Source organism: Sardina pilchardus, chromosome 23 (genome assembly GCF_963854185.1).
Source record: "Sardina pilchardus chromosome 23, fSarPil1.1, whole genome shotgun sequence".
In the NCBI taxonomy this organism is placed as follows: domain Eukaryota; kingdom Metazoa; phylum Chordata; class Actinopteri; order Clupeiformes; family Clupeidae; genus Sardina; species Sardina pilchardus.
In genome coordinates, this window is record NC_085016.1 from 17139539 (window position 1) to 17153582 (window position 14044).

At 47.3% G+C, this 14044-nt stretch overlaps 1 protein-coding gene across 1 annotated transcript in view; it reads left to right on the forward strand.

Moving 5' to 3' along the window:
- The first annotated feature begins 2100 nt into the window (after positions 1-2100).
- LOC134071439 (WD repeat-containing protein 70) overlaps positions 2101-14044 on the forward strand; it is a 61317-nt gene continuing 49373 nt past the window's right edge. Inside the window, exons 1-8 of the mRNA XM_062528154.1 lie at positions 2101-2187; positions 2726-2779; positions 2894-2977; positions 3078-3171; positions 3324-3570; positions 6582-6641; positions 7605-7738; positions 10680-10833. Coding sequence (XP_062384138.1) covers positions 2172-2187; positions 2726-2779; positions 2894-2977; positions 3078-3171; positions 3324-3570; positions 6582-6641; positions 7605-7738; positions 10680-10833 — 843 coding nt within the window. The 5' untranslated portion in view covers positions 2101-2171. The remainder of the gene's footprint in view (positions 2188-2725; positions 2780-2893; positions 2978-3077; positions 3172-3323; positions 3571-6581; positions 6642-7604; positions 7739-10679; positions 10834-14044) is intronic.

The window sequence follows — 14044 nt, forward strand, 5'->3', positions numbered from 1 at the left end:
AACAACATGCATTTTACAAAAACATGCAAACAGCTTTCATATTGAACTCACATTTGTTGCCATTCAGCATATCAACCTTAATTGTGTGGAGAGAAACAACTGTAAATGGGCTCATTAGTTAATTGCTCAAAATGCCAAAGCTCTCATTATAATTCAGTAATTGTCTACAGATTCTCAATCATGTTTAAGTTTGAGGACTGTGGGGCATTCCAAAACTACTGTCTGAGTTTCTGGCATTACTTCATGATGTATTTGAAGTACTATATGCCATGAATCATTTTCCTGTTTCCTGCGACTGTTGTGGTGTGATTGCACAAACTGAATTATGCATAAAAAGTGCAGCGAATAAATATGAAGGACGAGAAAGTGTATTATTCAGGTGTATTATTCTTTCATTAAAAATGTGTCAGAGTATACAAGAATGAGCACGCAAATACTTGATGTTATTTGTTATCAGCTGAATGCTATGTCAATACCTGTTTCTCTGCCCTTTCTGCTGCAGCTGAAGCAATCTCCTGCCCACTGTGTCCCTACATTGTGCACCACATGCAGACAAAAGTTCATACACATACACCTGTCTGTCCTGTTCTCCTTTGTCCTGTCTTGTATGTGTTATGTTGTGTTATGTCTTATACAGTATGTCACTATGTCTGCATGGAGAAATTGCCCCTCGGAGATAAATCAAGTTTTTTGAATTGAATTGAATTGAAGTGTGATCTGTACAACAGAATGTCTCAAGAAGCCTGCCATGCTCGCCACAGATTCTCTCCTGTAGCGGTGAGGTGGATTTAACCTTGTGCTTCTTTAAATCTGGATGTATATCGTAGTGAGGCTGGATGGGGCCCTTAGAGACATGCAAGACAGGTTTCGACAGCTTTGAATTTTCCCTCTATTAAGGCATGATTGATTTTTAGAGCATCTAAAGGCATAGCCTAGTTCCTCTGATTGAGTTCATTTATTTTCTGTTGAGAGGAATTAGAGAGAAGAACTGTTTTTGCAGTTGGGCTAGTGTCATCATTTGCTTACGTATTTACACAATCTCAGTTTTAAATGAGAGATATTTTATATTTCAGTTAACACTTGGTTATTTAATAGACGTTCTGTTTTGTCATGAATAACGCCATTGTGTATACATAATATGCATTTAAATGTTTAGTTTATAGTCTACGCCAAGTCATTTCTGCAGCTGTTTCAGTATAAAATCCCTTTAAAATCCCCACCATGAGGCACCATGGTGCTAGCTTCCAGCATACCCAATGAGCAGTTTGAAGTGTAGCCCTGGGATAAACCAGGGGTGACTTTCTGAAGTCATTAGTGATGGGAGGGCTTCCTTAAGATGCTGCTGCTGGTCTTAATCGGGAACTGCCCTGAACTGCCCGACACTGGGGTCTTCTGCTCCGACACCATCCTCATTAAACTGCAGCGAGGTATATAATTATCATGTCCTGAGTCACCAACAGGTCATACAGCAAAGCCTGGAGGCTTCAGAAAAAGGACTCAGTGAAAGAGAAGTGACTTCAGAAGGCCTGGTGTTATGAGCATATAGCCAACATCATAAACTGATAAAATGACTGAAAAATGTAGACTGTGATAAATTCTAGCTTTTCTGAGCAGTGTATTTTACGACGACAATGTCGGCCTATGGGTACTACTGATTTGGATGAATGTTTTACCTTGGTCTCTGTCTATGAAGGCATAGAATACCTAGCCTCTTGTTAAATCACAGCAATCTTTCTCTGAAAATCAAAGTGACATATAGCCTATAAGGACACATGGAACTATTAGGTTTACTTCAAAAAGAAATAGCCTAACAATGACTTAAAATGAACATAAAGAAAATCTATGAATAGGCTTCACTGAGAAGTTGCCGCCCTCATGAAAACATTTGCATTGTTATAGGCTTATCTTCCACAGTACTAAAATGGCCCCATCTTTAACATGACCTTACCCCAACATTAGAGATTCAACAGTCTTTCTAGACCTATAGTATATTTTGTAACTAGAGGATTGACTCCAGATGAACCAGCTCGAACTGTAGCTGCATCGCCAACAGCTAGATGGCAGCAGAGATTTTCTCTGACGGGAGTGTGAAACACATTTCCTCTTTCCTTCACAATACAATGTTAAAGTTTTGTTTCCGGGTCACACAAGTTGCGGGGCTAAATTAAACCATGGAGCAGAAAGAAGGTAATATTAACTTTGGGTTACTTCTGCACATTTTGCTTCTTAAGATTTCTTATGCAGGAGCTCTTGATATAGCCAACACATGATAAGTGGCTGTTGTGTAACGAGACCGAGGACTAAACGTTGCATTTATAAACGCTGGGCAAACTTGCAGCATTCAATGTTGGCTAGCTTTGACCAGTTCCAAGATAACTCATCCCGTAAAAAAACACCAAGGTGTCTTATAATACAAATATTTAATGTGAAACTCTGTATCAAATGCGCGGGTATTATCATGATATGCTGTCGTTAGGCATACAGAGTTTACCTTTGGCTAATTCCATGTCGCCAGCCAATCTAAATTGACACTCATCATAGCTAACATGTTCTATGTGTGTATGATAAAATTATCGCTAGATTTTAGTAAAGTTGATGCTCTGCGATCTTTGGTTTACAGCCCGGATACTGAGACAATCATGCTTTTCGTGTTTACTTCGTAAGACTTAACGTTTAGCTTGCCTTGATGACCATTCTCAACCACGTATTTCCCCCGTTCTTGTAGAAAACAGTAACGATGATGGAGACATTTCTTCTGTCATGGGGTTCTCTGGCTTTGGTGAGTAAACATGACATTAGGTTATCTCTTTGGAAAGAGAGACTGTTGGTCCAGTTCATCGGACCATTTGTACGTTGTGCATGTCAAAGTTAACATCACATTATTCCTCACCAGGAAAGAAAGCCCGGACCTTTGATTTCCAAGCTATTTTTGAACAAACCCGAAGAACAGCCATTGAGAGGAGCCAGCGAGTTTTAGGTAAACTGGGACATAGTTCTTAGACTTCTTGGCAATTCTAAACATGTTTTCCATACCTTGTGGTTATCAACTTTACAGTGATGATTTGCTTCTTCTACAGAGGACCGGCAGCTTGAAGACCTACAGAAAGAACAGGCTGGAAGCTCTCAAACAGCCAGGTCATGTGATGCACCCAAGAAACCCTCTGTATCAAGGTATTCTGTACAGTCTACTCGTTTTCCTATTATGCCATGTCCCCAGAGTTTAGCTGACAGTACCACTGCAGTTAATCTCTTGTAATATGGAATGGAAATTGTCAGAGGCTTACTTCCTAATGTGGGGGCCATGTCTGTGTGTGCACATGCAGGAAACAGGAGAGCAGTAGCGGCAGCAGTGGCAGCAGTGGCTCAGACTCTGATTCAGATGGAGAGAGCATCGGGCCCCCACCGCCCCCGGGGTTCAAGCGTTTCGGGGCAGCTGCTGCGGTGGAGGAGGACGAGGGACTGGTGGGCCCCCCGCTTCCTCCAGGCTACGGAAGCAGCAGGGTTAAGGATGAGGAGGAGGATGATGATGACGACGATGATGATGATGACACTCAAGAGGATGAGGATGACGTAAGCACTGCATTTTCCCTGACTTTGTCTTGGCCTCCATAGGAGACCTTACCAGTATGAGATGTCTGTGTTCGTTAGGAATCCCTCCAGATGGAAAGTGCCTCTATGATCTGTTCATAATGGACGGATTGTAGCTGAGAGATGATAGCACTTTCCTTTGCACACTGTAAAACGGTGACCGGTTAGTGGGTTTCTGGTAGACACATAGCTGGTGGCTTTAGGGTAAAGTCTGACCAAAGGTTCAGCTGTGTGTACTGTTCAGTAATGCCAGAATCCTGGGACAGCATTGGCTATAATGCGGACAACCATATTCATGGAAGTGTAATACTTTAGAGTTATACTCTTATCACTGATGAAATGATGGCTAGCTTGAAAACTGGTTGGCTTAATAATAATGAACTCGTTTGTCTTCATAGCTTGTTTGTACAGTTTGAAGGAGACTTCATATTTCTAGCACTAGGGGGCAACAGTGCTGCAACATTTATCATGTGCTCCCTCAATGACTCCCACCACCATCTGCTGTGTATGTGAAGTGACCCCAACAGACATTTGTCATGCAGTGATTCATGGAGGTTCCCCACATGCCGTCATTCAGACTTGACCACTGCTGAACTGAGATGTCAGTTCTGGGCTTAATGGACAGTAGGGAGGCCCTGTAACTGTAAGACTGATGATCCATGGAAGAAAACTATACCACATTGAATCAGACGAGGACATTTGGTCACAGAGAATAACAAATTCCATCATAATCATGTTGATAAGGCAGAATATATTTATAAGGCATATTATTTGAATGCTTTCCAGTAGGTTCATGTTACACTATAACATCAACTGGACAAAACACATGCTGTTTTAGTACTAAACATAAACTCAGAAAACAGAGGCTTCCTTTCAATCCATTAGCATTGCTTGCCTGTGTTATCACCTCAGTGCTTGCTTGTCACCATATGTGTTGTATATCTGTGAGTGGAGTGCTCCTCTGTGGATAGATCCAGCTGGAGGAGCCAGTAGTGGTCTATTATAGGTGTAAATGGACTCTTGAGATGATCTCAACAAACAAGCAAGCAAACAATCTAAAGCCACAAGGTGATTGTTTTTAGCATTCTTGCAGAGTATACTAAAAGCAGTGTTAAAGGGTCTATATTCCCCTAATGGTCTTTAAGTACAGGTGTGTGTGTGTGTGTGTGTCTCTCTCTCTCTCTCTCTCTCTCTCTCTCTCTCTCTCTCTCTCTCTCTCTCTCTCTCTCTCTCTCTCTCTTCTGTCTGTAACGGTAGTTGTTGAATGTAAATGCTCCATGACAGTGCAGCACAGGGATTTGATTCAGAGTATTAAAAAAAACTGTTTCTAAAACACTGCTACAATTGAAGCAGAGTGTGAACTCAGTGCTCTGGCCTCACAGGTGTATATGAGAAATGTTATGTTTGGCGTTCTCTTGGGGTTTCAGGCACTGTGTGTGTGTGTGTGTGTGTGTGTGTGTGTGTGTGTGTGTGTGTGTGTGTGTGTGTGTGTGTGTGTGTGTGTGTGTGTGTGTGTGTGTGTGTGTGTGTGTGTGTGTGTGTGTGTGTGTGTGTGTGTGTGTGTGTGTGTGTGTGTGTGTGTGTGTGTGTGTGTGTTGGGAACAGAGGTGTTGTAAACGTCCTCCCAGCGTCGGCTTGGCTCTCTGTGACGGAGTGCAGGTGCTTTGCCCTCCCCGAGGTCCGCTCGAGTCTGCTGATGGATGGCCTTCTAAGACGAGTCCGCCCTCGTGATGTCACTGCGTCTGAGCCAGACACACACACTCGCACACAGACACACCTACGCGCACACACACACACACACACACACACACACACACACACACGTGGTGTTGACGAAAAGCCCAGACTAGACGTCAAGTTTGATGAAAGACAGATCACCCGAAATCAGCATGCACTTAGGCCACACTCTTTTGCTTAAGCTCCTGTGTGTGAGTGTGAGTGTGAGTGTGAGTGTGAGAGGTCAACGCCGCCCTATGGTGGGCCGTGACATTTTATTTCCGTCTCCGCGCCCATGGGTTTGGGGTTTGGGGGGGTTGGGTTTCAGGGGGTGGGGTAGGCGGGGAGCGAGACCTTCATCTCTCCCCCTGCGCACCTTGTCAAGTGGCGCCGTGACGAACGACAAGTCCAGCACCTGCGGGCCGGAGGTCTCCTGACACCCCTTCGTTTCCTCCCCTGTACCGTTCGCTCTGGCCGCCCGCAGGGGCACCACTCAGGAGGGACTCGGTGGGCTTAGTCAGACGCGACCCGTACAGGTGCAGTGCAGTGCACTTCCCTGAGACCTCCGGGAGTCCTGACGTGGAAGGGCTCTCCCTCCTGGAGCATTAGTGCGGCGGGGAGAGCGTCAGTGGCCCACTCTTCAACCTCAACCTCACCCCCCCCCTCCCCCTCCACCCCCTCCAGTGTTCAGTGTGAAGTTTTTCTTCCCGTTGACTGACCTGTGGGAACCACTAGGAAACATTACTCTCAGTGTGTGTGTGTGTGTGTGTGTGTGTGTGTGTGTGTGTGTGTGTGTGTGTGTGTGTGTGTGTGTGTGTGTGTGTGTGTGTGTGTGTGTGTGTGTGTGTGTGTGTGTGTGTGTGTGTGTGTGTGTGTGTGTGTGTGTGTGTGTGTGTGTGTGTGTGTGTGTGTGTGTGTGTGTGTGTGTGTGTGTGAGAGAGTGTGTGTGCAAGAGTGTGTATGCAAGAGTGTGTGCGCGAGTGTGTGCACGAGAGTGTGTGCGCGAAAGTGTGTGTGCGAGAGTGTGTATGCGAGAGTGTGTATGCGAGAGTGTGTATGCGAGAGTGTGTGAGATCTGATTTGTACCAGCCAAGCATTGCGTCTTGCGAGAGTCCTGTTTCGTCTCTGGAGACGCTGTTATGTTAACAGAGAGCATAGGAGTCAGACCTGACCCTCCTACGCTGTTATTAATGTTCTCTTTCTTGCGTTTTTCTCTCTTTCTCTCTTTCTCTCTCTCTCGCTCTCTCGCTCTCTGTTTTTCCATCTCTCACTTCCAGAACCCGGTGAAGAAGATTCCAGACACGCATGAGATCACCCTCCAGCACGGTTCGAAGACGGTGAGTGCTCCCCTCAGTGTGCTTTCCTCTCCTCTCCTCTCGTTCCCCCTCTCCTCTCCTCTCTCCTTCTATCCTCTCTTCTCTTTCCTTCTCTCCTCTCCATCCCCCTTTCCTCTCTCTCCCTCTATCCCCTCCTCTTTTCCCCCTTTTCTTCTCCTCTCTTCTCTATCCCACTCTCCTCTCCTCTTTCCTCTCATCTCCTCTCTATCCCCCTCTCCTCTCCTCTTTCCCGACTCTCCTCTCTTTCCCCCTCTCCTCTCCTCTCCTCTCGTCCGCCGAGCACACACATCAATTAACCTTCCCCTGGAATACGTCTCCGATTATGTAATTGGGGGAACGTTTTAGAGCAGTCCGCCTCAGCTGTTATTTATGTCCGTGCGCCACACACACACACACACACACACACATGCTCGGGGCTTATGCAAGAGCGCGGCGCGAGCGGTCAGCTTTACCGTATATGAGCAGCGCTATATTAAGCCGTGGCTAACCAAAGTCCAGTAATTGGCTCGTTAATGAACATTTTTCTCACTGACCCCCGTGCTGCTCATGAAGTAAGAGTCCAGGAGAGAGTGGGGATGGGGGGGTGAGGGAGAGTGTGTGAGTGTATGAAGTGGATATTTAATGCAGGTTGCTCATAGTAGTACTGTGCAGTTGTCTCTCTCTCTCTGTGTGTGTGTGTGTGTGTGTGTGTGTGTGTGTGTGTGTGTTTTTGTGTGTGTGTGTCTGCCTGTGTGTGTGGTCTAGCACCCGCTGTTCTTGTCTTTGTGCCTGTCTTGTCCGTGCTAAGATGCCATTTTTTGAGCGTGTGTGTGTGCATGCTCCTTCCATTCTTCTGTGACAGTGGCCTAGTTCTGCAGGTGCCTTTATATGTGTGTGGTCTACTTTTTTCCTCCGTGTGTGTGTGTGTGTGTGTGTATGTGTGTGTGAGAGACTCTGTGACTGAGCTGTTTTCTCCCCCTGCAGGTGTCCGCGCTCGCCCTGGACCCCTCAGGAGCCCGTCTGGTTACCGGGGGTTACGACTACGATGTGAAGTTCTGGGACTTTGCGGGGATGGACTCTGCCCTGCAGGCCTTCAGATCCCTGCAGCCCTGTGAATGGTGAGTGTGTCTCTTTTCTCTCTCTCTCTCTCTCTCTCTCTCTTTTCTCTCTCTCTTTTTCACTCTCATTCTTTACTCATCCTTTCCTCTTCTCTCCCTACCCCTTTTCTTGGTTCTGTATCAATCTCATGAATCCAGCGAACCAACTCTTCCTCTCCCACTGTCTTTCCCCCCCCTCTGTCTCTCTCTACTCCTCTCCTCTCCTCTCCTCTCCTTTGTCCATGCCATCTCTCTGACCTCTCTGTCTCTCCTCCTCCTCCTCCTCTGTCTTTTTCTTCCCCTTCTCTCTCTCTCTCCAGATATCTCCTCTCTTCTCTTTTCCTCTCCTCTCCTTTGTCCATCCCATCTCTCTAACATCTCTGTCTCTATCCTCCTCCTCCTCTGTGTTTTTCTTCCCCTTCTCTCTCTCTCTCTCTCCACATATCTCCTCTCTTCTCTTTTCCTCTCCTCTCCTTTGTCTCTATCCTCCTCCTCCTCTCCTCTGTTGTCCTCTCTTCTCCTCCCCTCTCGTCTCCCATCTCTCTGGCTGTACAGTATGTCTCTACTCCTCTCACTCCACCGCTCCTGCTCTCCTCTCCCACCTCCGAGCGCTCTATGGTGCACTATGCTGATCTATGCTGCGCTACGCTACGCTGCTGGGTTTGATGTTTATGCTGCGGTGGTTTCATCCCTCAGGAATGGGCCCCCCACTCCCCCTCTCATGTCCAATCAGCCCAGTAGGCTAAATGGACCCAGATGCATGGTCCGGTTGCCCCTGTTTGTCTGTACCAGAGTGTGCACACGTGTGTGTATGTATGTTATGTATGTATGTGTGTGTTTGTGTGTGTGCTTGTCTCTGTGTTTATGTGTGTGTGTGTGTGTGTGTGTGTGTGTGTGTGTTTTTTGTGTGTGTGTTTGTCTCTGTGTTTATGTGTGTGTGTATGTGTGTGTGTGTGTGTTTTTGTGTGTGTGTGCGTGAGAGCGTGCGTGCGTGCACGGTACGTGTATACGTGCCCGCGTGTGTTTGACCCACTGTTCCCACATGCGGAAGTAGTCACCGTGTGTAGTGTCTCGTGGGACTGGATGCCAATGGGGCTTGCTCCTCTTCCTGGGACAGTGATTATCTCCACCTCATTGGCACCGCCGCCAGCCACCCGGCATCCAGCTACAGCACTGCTGTGCGTGGTGACAAGGTGTGGGTAGAGGCGTGTGTGTGTGTGTGTGTGTGTGTGTGTGTGTGTGTGTGTATGTGCGTGCGTGTGTATATGTGTTTTTTAGTTCTCTTGGTCCATGTCCACAACTCCGGAATGGTCCAGCTGGACAATGAGGCACATAGGGAGCTGAATTCTACGCTTCGCTCCACATAAGTGTCTGTCTGATCATCATTGCTCCTGCATCCGCAACGAGATACTCACATTACTTCTTTCTTTCTTTCTTTCTTTCTTTCTTTCTTTCTCTCTCTCTGTCTCTGTCTCTCTCTCTCTCCCTCTCTGTCTCTCTGTCTCTGTCTCTCCCTCTCTCTCTCCCTCTCTGTCTCTCTCTCTCTATTTGCTCTGCTGCCAAAAACATGCTGTAAAGTTACAGCTTGTCCTGTAAAATGTGGAAATGACATTGGATTGGATGTTGCTTCTCCTTCTCCGTCTGTCTTTCTCTCTTTCTCTCTCTCTCTCTCTCTCACACACTCTCTCTCTTCTTCCTCTTCGGCGCTCTACGGAGGGCATTAATCTCTCTCCATCAGTGAGCTGTGCTACTTCCTTCCTCTCAGTGGTCTCTCTCTCTCTCCCCTCCTCAAACGTTCCTGCTCTGATTTGTTACTCTGCGTGTTTGTTCTTCCTGGCGGAGATCGCAGAGCCCTGCTCCTCAGGGGGTCCTCAGTGTTCTTCTGTCTGTGCGAGTATGTGTGTGTCAAGCTGAAGGGCTTTGTGACTCTCTTCCTGTTTTTTGTTGTTGTGGTTTTTTTTTTGGATACCATGACAACAGCGGTGTTGATTTTCTCTCTATCTTCTTTTCACCTTTAAAAAAGAAAAAGAAAAAAGAAAGCCCTTATGCAATGATGCACAGGATTGTCTTTGGGGTTCGAATGTTGCACAAGCCCAGACAGATGGTTTTGACTAGTGGAGGATAAGAGTTGCGCTCTCCTTCTGAGAGGAAGGGCCCCTGGGCTGCACTAGAACCTTCTGTGAGGGGGGGGGGGGGGGGGGGGGGGGGGTTGAGGTGGGGTGAGGGGGGTGTGGTGGGGTGAGGGGCGCGGTGTTTCAGGTGATTCAGTGACCTGAGGGCTCGGTTCAGGGGGTCGTTGCTGGACTGTGCTGGAAAGTGGAAATGACCTGACATGCTCCTGCACTGTTGACATAACTCATTATCATCATTGATACAGAGCCTGTCAATCACCTGTGTAGAGCATGCTTTTTTCCCCCCACAAGTAAACTTCTGGGCTTTTTGCCTCCGAAAAGTACATCACAGAGCAACAGGAAGTGACTGGGGGAGAGAGAGATGGGCTGGGATCAGGAAATAACCAGGAGACTGATTTTGAACCTGGATTCTCAGGGCTGCACTGGAACCAGAAAGTGAGACGGGCGTTGCAACCATTTAAGTCATTGGGTGCCATTCAGCATCTCTCCTCGGTCCTTGATCCTCGAGGGGCGTTCCCACTGATCTATATCTAACACTGGATAGACTATCCCATTGTTGCCGCCCTATCATTCTTTATGTAGATCAGTGAGGATCGAGGCTCGAGGAGCGAGAGAGGATGTCTAAAAGCCCGAAATGAGAGGCACCCATAGCTTCCCCTCATGTGTGTGTGAATCCAGTGCCAGCACTAAGTGACACATGCTCTCTATCTTGCAGCCTCTTCATATTCCCAGCTCTGGCGCGGTGGAGTTAAGCCTGACAGATGGCAGCTGGGGCCCTGTTTGACACTTGTGCTGACTCTTGGCCATTCTGTCTCTTTTCTCTCCGCCAGTCACCAGATCAAGTCGCTGCAGTACAGCGTGACGGGGGACGCCATCCTGGTGGTGGCGGGGAACGCCCAGGCCAAGGTCCTGGACCGCGACGGCTTCCAGGTGATGGAGTGTGTGAAGGGGGACCAGTACATCGTGGACATGGCCAACACCAAGGTAAGCTGCGGACCAGAGCACAACACAGTTAAGCCCGGCGCCCACCGGACACGTACTGTATGCGGCGCGCGCCGCGACAGTAAACAAATTAGAACGCCATTGTTTTCAATGGAGCAAAACCCACTGGAAACGTCTGCCGCGCAGCAGCCGCACAGAGAAAGAAAACTAATTCTAACATCCTGCGCGTCAAGCCCAGACCGCAGAACGCCGTGTCCGGTGGGCGCCGGCCTTTACAGAGATAAGCGGCGTTCTCACCAGGAACGTTAACTATACAGATGACTGTAATCATATGAGTATCCGTAGCGACCAACGATAAGGAGAGTCTTGCCTCACGTTGATGAATGTGATGTCTGAAATATGATGGAGTCTGATTGGAGTTCAACTTTTTATAGTACTCAAAATCGCTCTGAAAGTGATCCCCCCCCCCAACGGTGTCGTTCGTCATTATCGTTACAGTTTATGAGTGAACTCGTAACCTTGAGTGATATTTTTTTGCCATTATCATTCTTGGTGTGAACGGCCCTTTACTGACTGGAAGGGAACAGAATAGACAAGCAGTGCCAACTCCGCTCACAGACTCGTGATAAAAAAGTGATAAAACAAAAAGACAGAACCAAGGCATTCTTGATGTAAAAATAGAAAGATTTATTAGTAGGCTAGTGCATAATGGAACAGATAAAAATCTTTCCAACATATTTTGGCCAACATGGTCTTCATCAGGGCGAAGGGACCCAGTGACGGAACCCCTCTCTCCCTCATCAAGTTTGGCTTTATTCTCCATCCCTTTTTAGCTCAGGGCCAGTTGATGTGCTCACCTGGAGATTTGGTCAGTGGTGAAATGGGACCAGTAGTGGACATCTACAGCACCGATTCGGTTCTTAAGTCCGACGTCACGGGTCCAACAGCTTTTTTTGTGAAAAGTCTATTAGCGCAACCGGTTTCTGCAACTTGTACACTTTGTCATCATTACCTCCGTTTTAGCGATTGTAAAACAAAATCGCTAAACTTTTAACAGAGTAATTACTGTAGCTGTGCAGCCAGATGATGTGTTCAAGAGTAACATCCAGGCTTCGACGAAAAATAGGATTTGCTTAGGTTGAGGCAACAAGTCAGTAGTAAGATGACCATTTTCTTAAAGCTACCCAGAATAGCAAAAAAAAGTTTAGTTTTAGTTTATTTTACTGTCTATGGAGAAAAACAAGTGAGTGTGAAAGCCGTTGGACCCGGAAAGAGATTTATTATCCCATTATTACATCATCACTTAATAACCGAATATGTCCACAGGTATTAAGCTGCTTCGGCAGGGAGCTCTGGTATGGTAATGTGCTTCCTAAGTAGAGCATAGAACAGTCTGAGACATTCAGCTGGACTTATGCGTAACCATTATGTGAAACTGATGCAGGCTAGCGCTAGGCTATCGGTGGAGAATGGAGATGATCTTATGCAGTGGTCACATGGATATGGTGTCCAGGAAAGAGACTGGCACCAGTGATTACGGGTAACAGCGAACGCCAAGTGGCGTTGGGAAAACAGGGTGGTCAATGCACACACAACCCAGCCACTGGCAACAGGCAACAAGGGCAGCGGTAATCAGAGCAGGTGTGTGTGTGTGTTTGTGTGTGTGTGTGTGTATAGTGTTGCATCTGGAGCTGATGACTGAAGGGTAATGAAGTGTTTAGTAAACCCTGCCCTAATGGGGGGAAGTGTGTGTGTGTGTGTGCGCGCGCAGGCACATATGTGTGTATCTCTGCATTGCTCAGAGTTTAGTGTGGGGCCAGGGGATCCCTTTAGCAGCCCAGCCCCCTGGCCCACCCCACCCCACTCCATCCCTCCACCCCACCCCTGCCCTCCTTCTCCTCCCGTTCCCCTGGATGTGCTCTGCTGCCCTACTGCTCCTCTAATTTACTGCAAGGTGCAGCAGAGCACTGAAGTCACTCTAATGTGCTGTGTCCTCATGCTATCCTTCGTCTGTACACACACACACACACACACACACGCGCGCGCGTGCACACACAAATGGGTGCACCAAACTCGGGGGTTTCCTAGAACCTCCTTTCACTTGTGTTTATAATTGGCAATCCCTTATGTGGCCTTTGGAGTGTTTATATTTGCGTGTGTGTGTGTGTGTGTGTGTGTGTGTGTTTTTGCGTGTGTGCATGTTTGTGTGTGCTCTGCCGTCTGGTTCTCCTTAGCCATTGCCAATTTGCTGTCCCGTGTTGTCGGGGGGCTGTAAGTCAGATGTGCATTGCCACGGTGGCTCCCAGTGGCCTATTAAAGCTCCATCATCACTCCATTTATTTTCCCGGGGTTGTTTTTAGCCACTTGGGACAAATCAGCCGTCCCAGCCACCCATCCAGCTCGCTCGCTCGCCGTTCCCCCCGTAACCGTGGCAACAACAAGCGAGCGCAATAGCTTGTGTGTTTACCTGTCATCTGGCCTCATCGTTAGACACAGACACAAAAGCCCAAGTGTGTGTACACACACACACACGATAGGACACGCAGACACACTCACTCATCCAGTAGATGAATGTGCGTGTGTATAGTACTGAAACATGTCCTCGTAAATTTACCTGCATATGTACTTTTCCATTTTTTATTTATTTATTTTAAAGGCTACTGCTTCCCCCCCCTTTTGTGGCAATCCCCTCTCGTAGGCACGTTTTTTTTCTGAGGTTATTTGTTATGTTTTTCGTTTTTTCTTTTCTTCTTTTTTTTTTTTAATTGTTTTTGGATGTGTGTTGTTGAAGGAGCTCTGGTCTGGGTCACGGCGCCGTGATCCCACAGCTTGGAGCACTTTAGCTCTTGGCTGATCTCTGCTCGGGAGAGGACTTCTCCCCGCCGCTCTTTCCCATGACATAAAACAGTAGACTCAAGCCACTGGCCTCTCAGAAGGCCTCAGCCTTTTTTTTTTTTTTTTGCGGTTCATGGTTCACTTTTTCAAATATATTTTGCTTTCACGAAACTATGTAAATATTTCATTAAGTCCTCCATCCAGACTCCCGACCGGTGCTTTGGAGCTCGTTTCTGAAACAAATTGATTACAGTGGTGATGAGGTGCAGGTTAGCGGTTTGCCACTTGTGTTCTTGAGCTCTGCTTTATTTAATGACCTGGAGGTCAACGTTGTAGCCCTGAGGGATGCATAACAGTTTTTTAAAAATGTACACATTTGTTCTGCTTAAACACGGCCTGTTGGCTTTTTGGTGTGTGG